General features: G+C 35.3%; 1 protein-coding gene across 2 annotated transcripts in view; it reads right to left on the bottom strand.

Annotated features, from left to right (window-relative positions):
- Positions 1–12099, bottom strand: part of EFL1 (elongation factor like GTPase 1) — an 85021-nt gene that overhangs the window by 69179 nt on the left and 3743 nt on the right. For both annotated transcript variants that reach the window (XM_035899506.1, XM_009644049.2), the window contains exons 3-11: positions 11733–11800; positions 11451–11535; positions 9905–10038; positions 9158–9295; positions 8077–8291; positions 3519–3642; positions 2536–2612; positions 2261–2397; positions 1318–1440 (exon numbers count right to left, since the gene is read on the bottom strand). In XM_035899506.1, coding sequence (XP_035755399.1) covers positions 1318–1440; positions 2261–2397; positions 2536–2612; positions 3519–3642; positions 8077–8291; positions 9158–9295; positions 9905–10038; positions 11451–11535; positions 11733–11800 — 1101 coding nt within the window. The remainder of the gene's footprint in view (positions 1–1317; positions 1441–2260; positions 2398–2535; positions 2613–3518; positions 3643–8076; positions 8292–9157; positions 9296–9904; positions 10039–11450; positions 11536–11732; positions 11801–12099) is intronic.

Genomic DNA, 12099 nt, shown 5'->3' with positions numbered 1-12099 from the left:
AGTTAGAAAGAATCTTTGCAGAACAACAAAATCATATGTATAAGGCCTATTTGTCCCCTACAAACATATCTGAAAAAAAATCATTTGGGAACACTCTTTTTCAGACTACCAAGTCTGGGGGAAAAAACATCACTTGATTTTGTATAGAATTTCCTATCCCACAGAGGAGATTACCACATATACACGCAGAAATACAAGCTTTGCTCAACACTGAGCATTACATCCATATCATCAGTTTCAACTTTGATTTTCAATTCCGCTAAATACTTAATTTAGCTTCAATTCTCATCTGTCCTTCAGGAAAAGAACTCAGTAGAAGCTGTCTTTTCCAAGGCATCACAAAGGACATACATGAACACAGAGTTTATGTGTATAAATAATTCAAAGATAGAAAAAGGAATTTAAGGATCTTATGACCTCTCCTGCATCCTGTACACCAAATTTATTTTCATTACTGCCTACATACAGTTCTTTTACTGCCTATACCAAAAGTTAAATCATTGAACATAGTCTTCCAGCCCCTATCACAATTTTAAAGTGCGGGACTTGGTGATTACCAAACTTCCTCTTGCTTACTTTTGCACCCACATCCCAATGTTCAACACAGCAGCTGGAAACTGTCACAACTGGACATGGTATCATGATCTCAATGAAGTCAATGGCAAAACTTAAACTAACTTCAAAATATCAGGATTTCATATCTTCATTTAACACACTGGGTTACAAAATATATTTGTTGCCCTCAAAGTCTTTTGGCTCTTGTTTTTATTTGCTGTGAATACTATGAAATAACTAAGAAATCAAGTTATACCTTGAGCTATAGCAATGTTCAAGAAATTCTTAACGACAATGTTTGTAGTAACAGCTAAGCTGCGTTTTACTAACTTCTTTTCAATACACAAACTACTTAGCAATAAATTCAATAAAAAATGTTTTTTATTTTAAATTACCAAAAGCCAGGCCCAGTTAATCAATATACTTGTAAAAATGAAATCCAAATCCAAACCCCTACTGGCTAAAAATTAGTGATTTTAATAGAGAGGTTGGTAAAATATTCAATTCTCAATTACATGATAACTTCTACTGTTTAGAACTAAAACCAAATCCCCAGTTTCAGAGTCTTAGGCTTTACATCACCTGCAGCTTGAGTTGCCTAAAAACTATGACATAAAACCAAGACATACTACTACGACATGTCACTGGCAAACATCAACAAAGCTACTACAAGTAAAATAATTACAAATCTCATGATCCAAAGACAAACAAAACCACCAAGATAGAAAAAATCTTCATGTTAATGGGAGAACACCTACTCACCACTCTTCAGTTCCTGAGTTTCTGGTGGCAAAGAATCAAATGTTCTAGCTCCAACACACATCAGCTTTTCCACTCTCTCTGCAGTGATGTCAAGAGGACTGGGAAGTTTATTACACACCATGGCTAAAACACATTGCTAAGGATATATATTTATATTTCCTTACTGAATGCAAATAAAAGGAAGACATGCTTTCAATGTTTGTTTCTTTAAATCAACCTCATGCACTAAGTGCCAGCAACACCAGATAGCTAAAATCCAGCTCTGTCTGTTACAGTGCATACAGCTCACTCTGAAGTCAGCAAAAATTACCAGCATTTATCCAAGGGCAGAATGGGTGTTAAGTAGTTAAGTAAAGTAGGGGTGACTCACCCTGTGTGCAACAAGGAAACTAAGAACAGCCCAATTGGGGCAAGATTTAGAACTAATTAGTATTTATACATCAATATTTTGTGCATACCTACTATAATATGTGTGTTATAATATAAACGATGAGAAGATGGTCTACACAGCAGACAAACAGCAAAGGCTGATCTTGAATTAAGAATGCATATGCCTAAAACATAACACCAGATACTTACAGAAGCTCATAAACATAAGAGCTAAGATACTATTATAAAACAGAGATTGGTTTATCCTGCAGGAAAAATACTAAAATTTGTGTATAAAACTACATAATGATAGTGTATTGTTAAACTACCTCCAGTTTCTTAACTTATTTTCCTAAAAAAAAGGATGCATGTAAAAGCACAGTTGTTAGAAATGTAAGACTAATTGTAGATATGTAACTTAACATTATAAGTGAGAAAACAGGTCCAGCTAGCATAGGCACAGATGTGACAAAAGAGAACAAATCATACCAAATCACACTCTGAAATATGTGAGCACTCTCTGAAGTCTGAGAACTGCCGATAGAACAAAAAGTAGTATCTTCCTTAAGGATACAAAGGACCGCATCAGATATTGGTAGCCACTGGCTACAAATGGCATTAAGATGAACTTTGGGGTCTGCATGCCGTGACTCCCGTGGGCCAATTTTCAATCCCAAAGAGGTGACTATCTTTTCAATTTTTTCTTTGTCTCTGTAAGGAAAATAATAAATAGATAAAAAGCCACAGTAGCAATACATAACAGCAACTACAACATTTCTGTTTGAGTATTTCAAAAATCACCATAGCACATGGAAAAAGATTGCATGAAAAGTTTATAGATCTTCTCACCTTTTCATAACAGCTTCATACAGACTCCATATGTTGTCCAGCACCAACTGCACGAACAAAGGTTTCTTTCCTTTTGACTGGTAAACATAAATATACAGCTAATTACCAGCAATTCCTCACTTTTATAGTAGGTTTAAGACTGCACTTTTAACTGACCATTTTCATAAGAGCATGTAAACCTTTATTCAAAATCAAGACAGTTACCTGCTTCTACATGAGATCGCTACTTCAACAGTCTGTCTTATAAGAATGTATAAGGTGCAAAATAAACATAAAATTCAAAAGTCAAAGACAAGGGTTTCAATTTCAGAAAAAGAGCCTCATAAATACAAAACATGTCTACCTTGAGCCTGGTTATCACTCTTTTTATAACTATTAATCCTCACCTATGAAAACACAAAAAAAATTCATCATTAAACGAAAATAGGGAAACTCCCTTATACCCTCTTAACTTTTAGTGAGGGGAATGCTTAGAGCGAGACAAGTGTAGTTTTCAGGCCAGGGTTTCGGTATAGCATTCAATGGGATCTCATTAAGGCAAAAAAGATTTTCTAAATCCTAAATCCTAAACTAAACATATATATCCTAAATCCTTAGCTGTCAAAGCACTCTTCAAATAAGACAGAGACCCACTCAATACTCTGGTTTCTACACTGTTAGTCTTCTGTTCACCTTGCATGTTTCACTCTATGCTGAACCCTTGAAGCTGGAATGTCCCTTATTTTGTGAACAGAGACAGTTAAGAGCAACTGTGAGCACTGTTAGATGAGATTTCCTCCATCTAGCTTCTGACTGGTCAATTTTGGAATGTTCTCTTCTCCAAGGGCTGATGCAAGGCTATCCTAGTGACTTTATACTTCCACTGATGTTGAGTGATAAGGTACTGAGGTGAATTTTCAGAATACACTATGAGGAATAGAATAAAAAAACCCAAACAAACAAACAAAATAAAAACTAGGCAATATTTCTGACAACCTCCCTACCTGATCAGCTTTCATTATCTTCTTTGCTTTTGTATTTAGATAATAATCTCCCCATAAAGTCTTCAGAAGTACTGCAGGCTTGATTCCAATCTTTTGGCTGTACAGTTTGGCAAAATGTTCAATGCTGAAAGGAAACAAAATGCACCTTGATAAATGCATAATGCTGTTTACATGTGCTCATCAGCCTAAGCAACAGACAGCTTATATGAAAATCACACACAAATCTCAAATCCCTGTTTTACTCCCATTTTTCCCAATTGCCTTCACTTAAGTTCGCATTGTTTAACATTCACACCTGCAAAAATATTTAGTCATAACAGCTCAAAAATGTCAGCAGTATTTGTATGTTTTTGTTTTGTTTCAAGTCAGCTTCAAGGCTGAACTTGTTTATTTGAAATAAATATTTGTGTACAACCCCCCAGTAAAAACTCAAAACCCTAATACAAAAGTTCTAAATATTTATGTGATGACTCAAATTTATTGAGACATCCCACAACACATTTAACTATGGCCTGTGACCAGACAGTACAAGTTAAAAATCAATTATGCTTTTGAGCCACACTAGCACCATCAGATGGTGGTATTTATTTCTTTAAATTAACTACTTAGGGCACTTCTTATTTTTTGAATCATTGCCTTAATAAATTAGTAAAACCCAGAAAATTATATAAAAACTGTAATGCCGAAACTGTGTTATAAAGTCAATTGTGTTGTTCAGTGGTCCCCATGAGTTAATAGAAGCAGGCTGCTTACAACCTAAAGAAGGCGTCCTGAACATTCTATGGTTTCCTTGCTGAAAATGTTCACATATTTGCTCCTCGTGCACACAGAAACAAAGATACACATTTACAATCAGAACAATCCTAATTACAGAACAACAATATTTGATAATCTGTTATTTGAAATCTAGAGTTCTCAAATTTTTTTACACACCTAAAAAAAGACCTGCTCATGTCAGCAAGACATAAACTATGAGTTCTAAACTTTTTAAAAAGGATTTTTTTTTCCAAAAACTACCCAAACTCAGAACAGGGGGAGAACATTCATGATAATTGTGCCAGCAGCTCCTGCATATATATTTATGGCATAGCTCCTGCATATGTATTTATGGCATTCTTTCAACACTTGAGGATTATGAGAAAAGCATGTGTATTAATTGCACTGGATGAGGCTGGCACTGCCTAATGGCTTAATTTTTTTCTGTCATGACAAGTTGGAATACCTTTAGGAACAGAACCCACAACGATGTAAGAGCAGTCAAGGCTTGCTCCAATTATGAAAATGCTCCACGGATCTGTATTTCACCAGATCGTACTGCTGGCAGTCCAGAAGTACCTCTTGAAACTAATTAAGGAAAATGTTCATTTTCCCCCCCACTACATGATTTATCAGAACCAGGGCCCACCAGTTCATCATAAGAAACAAAGTAGTATCATAAAGCCAACAATCTTCATTCAGCTTCACCAAATACACTAAAACATTTTCAAGATGTGAGGGAAAAATGGAGAATTAGGACAGGTACAAATAAGAAACCTAGCTGATAGGAGTCCTGTTATTTGTCCAAGCTGTAGGCACATTTTATGGGATAGAGAACAAATTAACACAAATTAGTCTACTGTATAATGTCCAAAAAGTCTGATCCAGACCCAGCAGCAGAATACTAACATCCCTTGGCCTACGGTAGATCATAAATGTTTTTGGCTGAGATACAATCTTGCACATGGATAGTTCAATTAATATAATCTGAAAAAAGTTTCAATCTGTAAATCAGAAAGGGGATTAAAATTCAGGGAATCTTAGCAAACATGGGGTTTAGTCTCCTATTCAATAAAAAGCATTGTAAATGTTTTAAGTTCATCTTGTATCAGTATAGTAATGGCAAAGAATAAACAGAAAGCCTACCAATCCTCTCTGGTATACCAATATACCAAACACAAAAATAAGGACAGGTCATATGTTGCCCATTTCTTCCCCCCATTTGAAACTGAAGTACAACCAATATTTAGATTTCAGCCTTACAGCAACTCTGCAAGTAACGTTCAGGCTACTTGACAAACATTTCAAGTGGCAGGTACATAGCAAATACAAGGAAACAACTAATGCTTAATCAGTTATCATTCCACTTCATATTACCCTAGCATATATTATTGATCATCTATTGCACATTCCACTCTGCAAAACTATCAGTTACTAACATATACCAAGTGCTAAAAGCTTTGGGGAGAAATAATTAAAAAAAATAAAATTAACATAAATATTCTCTCTGAAAACAACAAATTAGAGACTCTCGAGTCCTAAGCACTGTTTCAGAGAAATTTTCCTCTCCAGCTCTCTTATATACACCAATGTTATTACAAAAGAGATACATAACCTGGAAGTACATCAATAAACTCCTATGTCAACCAGTTCAAATTGAAGTATTTTTTGCAAAAATTCTAAGCTGGAGAAAAAAAACATTTTCTCCCACATTTGCATGAAATTTAATTCTATCTGCAGAGAAATGATCAGAGGAAAAGAGATCATGAAAGGAAGAGAACTATCTGAATTCTTGCTTTTACAAAAACAGCCACTATATTCACCTACCATTTAAGAACAACATGCTTGCTTTCTCATTTACAAAGGTGAGCATAGGGTATTTATGATCACAGGCTTATATCAGAATGTAGTTCTGTAACCTATAAAATCTTAATAGTTGATGATTTACTTGCAAATATTAAATAGCTTGAGCTAAAGAAATAGCTTCTAAATTGCTTCTGAGCTTATAATTCTACTTATTGTAAAAAAAGTATTCCACTGTATCATTTTCTTTAAGAAACATTTTTTTAATGTGTAGCATTCCCTGGCAGCATACTTAGAATACTAATACTAAACCTAGGCCACCTTTGAACTTCCAAAACAGAAATTTAGCTCTTTGTTTTCATTTACTCCCTTCCACAGGCTTTGTCAGTATCCAAAACAAAAGCAAGCTGCAGATTGCCCAATCTTTTTCCATACAGGACAAAAATAGCAAATAGCTCTAAATCATTTCAACATCTGCTAAAGGAAATGTTCATATTCTGACTCCAAACTTGAACAAGTTTGTAGGAGTTGCATCCCAAATACTCTGTATAAAAAGTTTACTACCATAATCCAATTTTTCTATGGCATTTCAATGAAAAGTTAGAAGTCAGGAAAGCTAAAGCTTACAGAAATCAAAATACTGTTTCCCTGCACACCATAAAACAGAAGAGGGACTGTGGGCACCATATGGGAATGGAGGACTTCAGATAAGATTTGTGTTAATGTGCAGATCACCAAAGGTATCAGAAAACCTCCTTTAGCCTTCAGAAATGAAAATGTTTCCCCACACACACATCCTCTATGAAAAGATGTCTTTCAGAATAAAGAATATTCCAACATGTCGGAATTTGAAGATTTGTTTTCAATCTCCTTTATGCCACTTACACTCTGATTTTTCATTTTATAAATTATTCATGGAAGATAATCAAACTAAAATAACCCATTGTATTTTCCCTTTCCTCTGCAGTGACAAGAAATATTTGTGTTAGACTACAAATTACACATGGAAGCTTATTTAAGAGCTTGACTTTGACTTTAAAAAAAAAAAAATCAGCTCGAGGATTTTTACGGTTTTGCAATATTAAAGACGTGCACTGTATTACTGAGTGTATCTTTTAAATTACATTTTCATGATGAAGACAACAACTCCACCTCGTGGCAAGCAATCTGAACAAGCAATCAGAATCTTTACACTAGCCTGCTGCTCTTTGGAACAAACTACTAAGAACAGGACTGAAAAACAGAACTGATCACAAACTCAAGAGTAATGCAGAAAAATCTAAAATTGTTCTATCCCCAAATTCTTATGTTTACTTAAACATCTCCACAATGCTCTTTAGCAACCACTGAAACAGAAATATAAATACAGTAGGTAACAAGAGATAAGAAATGCACCTGAATGAAAAACAGAAAAAAGCTACGTTAAGACTGATGAGCATGAACACTTGAGAACAAATGCATAATTTCAAGGACGAGTCAAAGTCTGGTGCAGAAAAAAAAGATCACAGTAATGCTGTGACACAGAATTGTACTGGACCAAACCAAACAGCTGAAACTACTGTCCTGATGCAGAGTTGCCTGCCTCGTGTTTGTTATGAATATCACTGTCCTTGGAGCTGGAAAGTCCAATCTGCTTGTGAAACAGCTCCTGTACTGCCACAGTTTTGGCCTAGTCTATTACAGCCTATCAAATGTCATCAGTTAATAAAATACTAAGTTTGCCAGGCTAGGCTGGACACTACAGCGGACTCAGCAGCTGCTGTGTAAGTAAAAGAGGGGTCCCTGTCACATAGATGATAAAGCTGGTAGTATTTTCACCTGTCCAGTGTTAATAATATAAATAGAACTGATTATATACAGTTGCATATCACAGAAAAATATAAAAAAAGTCTTTAGAAATATGAAGCAACTGAAAATACTTTAAGATTAACTGCAGTGATCAATTAAGAAAAAACAACAACAACAACAACAAAAGACAGTAGCTAAATCCCAGACTTACCCAAAACCCCAGCCATCAATTGCACTGGCAAACACCACATTTCCATGGTCTGGTGAAAAATAAAGATGTGAATCATCAGTATCTTCCAATCCAGCACTCCAGTCATAAATTTGATCTCCTGGTGCAGTGTCTGAAATACTTTCACTTTCTGTTTCTTTCTCAGCTCTTTCTTCTAAGACTTTAGAGGTAAAGAGTGTTCCAGTGACTGCATTGATCTAGAGAAGGATATGTAAAAACAGATGTAAAGACTTGATCACTCTTTCACAACCCTTGCAAATAAAATGCAATTTCCCCACCCTCCAAAATATGAAAAATACTTTTTGTAGTAAGATAGAATGCCTGTGGTTCATTTTGCAATTTAAAACACAGACCTTGTGTGTCTAATCCTGTTTGAAGACAACAGGAGTTTGATGAGACTAACATTAACACCGTGTACTTTCCAAGTCAAAGTCAGCCACATCAGGATTGAATCAAATATAGAGTTGCATGTGTAACACGCTTTGTTTCTCAGAACAAGGTATGGTGAAATAGGAACTTGTTACTGCCAACAAATAAATCACAAAGGAGGGCAAAGGGAAACCAGGTAGATAAGTGCTTTAAAAGTAAGCTCTGGGGGAAAAAAAAAGTTTGTAGGGAACTTAACTTACAAATTAAAAGACAAATTAACTTTACCCCTGCATAAATCCACCAGTATCAGGAGCAGTCTAAAGATATTATTTGTCTACTTGTCAAAGAAGTTTAAGCAATTTAACAGGACAAACAAAACATTCAGCATATTATTTCTAAAAATGAAGACTCTTCCTGATGACCTGTCAAGAGGCATTTAATACTCTTTTCTCTACCATGGGCATTCTGAATGAACCTCAAAACCAACTAGAAATAAAATGTATCTCAGTGTTAAAAACTAGACTAAATATTAGAGTGCTTGATCCCACGAAGTAAGAAAAAAACTAGTTCTGCTGCCCTGAATTTATTTCCGCTGTAAGGCAGTGAAAATTAGTCTCTCTCCAAGAATGGAGAAAAAGGGGAAGAAAAATTCAACAAAACCTGCAGTGTGAACATGACGCTATAGCATGAATACCTGTTCTAAGATATTCTTAAGGTGCAAGTATGCTTCCTGAGGAGTGAGCTTGAGCTCCACAATCAAGCGATCGATTTTATTAATCACCAATACTGGACGTATATTTTCGAGCCATGCTTGCCGTAGAACTGCTTGAGTCTATTAAGAATGAAACAGTTAAAAAAAAATTCATTACAGAAAGCTTGATACCACAAAAGAGATGGAATGCTAAATACATGACAATGCAATTCTAAAATTTAATTAAACATCTAATAAAGGACAGGTTGACATTCAAACCAGAAATTTGACTCTCATAGTACATAGTGTTAGTTATTACAGAATTCTGCAGAATTTCATTGGAAAAACACCCACAACAACAAAACCAACCCTCTTTATAACAGTAAGCCATGAAAAAAAAGCAATCTCAGTGTTATTTTGCATATTTTTTCACTTTCAATACCCTAAAAGCACATGTAAAGATATTGAATTTTTCCCTTTAGACATTTATTTTTCTCTATACAAATACTGCATTACCTGAAAAACTGCATACTCACTGTTTCAACCCTAAATCACTACACCCACTCACCCACGTTGCTCAGTTTTTCAGCACAACTATGAAACCAACCACCCTCTTTCATACGTCAAGCATATTGTTGTTTTACAAAACTTCTTAAGTCAACTCAGGTTTTATTTCTACATAACACACTTCAGACTTTGCTTACTCTGCCTTCTCTACCCTCTTTCTCTATTGAATGTACTTTATTTCACCTGTGGACAGACTCCTTCAACAGCATCCACCACTATGATGCAACCATCACAGAGTCGGACAGCAGTAGATACTTCTGAAGAAAAATCCACGTGCCCTGGCGAGTCTATTAAATTAATCAGATACTCCTGATCACCTAGGATCAAACAATAAATGAATATTTCAGAACAGTTTTCAAAAATATTTCTTGCAGCCGCCCAGTTATACTGCTTAAGCTATTATTCATTTCTAAGGACCAAACCCGCAGTAAGCATTATGCTTAAGAATTAACTCCAACAGGACAGGAAGACTGTCAGCAGCATGACATCTAGTGGCTTGTGCCTAATTGGTTTTAATTTCACTCTGAATGCCAATCTCCATCTTTAAATGCCCAGCTACCTTCAGAAAATTAGAAACAAAAACACACCAGCCAAAGAAACAAAAAGAAAAACCCTAACCCTGAACAAGCTTGCAGTAGAATTGCAAAGAGATCACTAGCTAAAATACAAATCAACTGCATTACAGTCTGCATTTTAAAGATATAGCATGACAGACTGTCATAAAAATAAACCCCACATTCTTGATAAAACGACTCATTTAAACCTTGTGATTTTTTTTTAAAATGCACTTTTGACTCCATATTACTAAAATATCTCCAAAATATCAATACAGGAGAAGTTTTCAGTATTTTCCACACCACTCCCCGGAAGAAATTCTGCTTAGTGGAGACTCCAGTCAACTTTTGATGAACTCACTGCATTTATCACCAGCCACAATCAAATAAGATCAAATAACTTTCCTGTTTAAGACATTGTATTAGTCTGAATTTCAATACAACAGAAAAACAAGAGACAAAAAAGGTTCTAACCATTAAAAGTAAGGTAATTTCAGAGTCAACAATAAAACAGACAGTTTACAATACTTAGCTGGAAGATTGTTGTTTTCAACTATTTTTTGTAATTAGCTGTAGCTAAAATGGAAAGACTAATGGTACCATTTCTGTTCATGCAATTTTTCAGTTAGTTATTCTTCCTGGTGCACGAGCCTCTTAGTAATATATTTCATGTTACTCATTCGCCTAGCTGAGGATGAGACTGGTGAGGAACATGGAGTCCTAACAAAGATGAAGCTGTAACTACACTATAAAAAAACCTCTGAACAATTTATAGCAGACTATAACAGGCACCTTGACATAGAAGTATAGTAAAAATAAGACTGTACAAAATCATTTCAAAATTTCTTGATTTTTGAAAGAAGATCTTCCCATTCAGTGACATCATTTCAAGACTTAAGATCAAAATTTAAAGATTTAGATCTAAAATAAAAAGATAAAGACAACTACTCTAATAGCCTCCACTCAGAGATACGATTGAAGATGGTTTTGCTAAGCCTGAGACGGAGCTTAATTATCCTGGTTAATAGTTGAATACGTACCTAAGTCTTTACAGAATCATGGACTAACACTGAGAAACACAAAAGTAAAAGTTTTACACAATAAAATCTCAACAGCAACAACAAAGAGACAGGGGAAATTAACAAAGTTTATACTTGCCAGCATCAACAACTTACCTTTCACAAAGTGCAATGAAATTGCACTAGATTTCATTGTTATGCCTCGGATCTGTTCATCTTCTCTACTGTCTAGGTATCTCAGCTGAGCACAAAAACAAAAGAAGGGGTGATGAATCTGTAGAATTATCTTCACAAGTTACTTATCAACTGTCAAAGAGTATGACTGCGAGAAAATGAGGTTTAGCAAGGCTAGGAATAGAATTTCTGTAATCATCACAATCATCACAATCCCAGGACATACACACCAGAATTTTGTTAAAAATGACAGTATAACTCTACCTTTCCTGCCAGGCGGCTAGAGATTATTCCATTGCTAGATATTAGACAATCAGCTAGAGTCGTTTTGCCTGAAAAGAAAAATAAATTAATTAGTTTAAAGTAATACAGCCAATGGAAAAACATGCAACAATATTACAAATGCTGATGACATCTAGTGTTTCGAGGTATCAATATTAATAAAGACTTTAAAACGCCACGGAACGACGAACTAACTAACACAGCATGGGGAACAAGCAGGAAGAGCTAGAGTTCTGTATGTGGTTGCGGGGCCATGATCTCATCGCAATTACAGAGACATGGTGGGACAACACGCATGACTGGAACGCTGCCATCGATGGCTATGTGCTTTTCAGGAAAGACAGGCCTA

This window comes from Egretta garzetta, unplaced genomic scaffold (genome assembly GCF_000687185.1).
Source record: "Egretta garzetta isolate BGI_Z169 unplaced genomic scaffold, ASM68718v1 scaffold287, whole genome shotgun sequence".
NCBI classification, from domain to species: Eukaryota; Metazoa; Chordata; class Aves; order Pelecaniformes; family Ardeidae; genus Egretta; species Egretta garzetta.
This window is presented reverse-complemented; position numbering and strand designations above follow the sequence as displayed.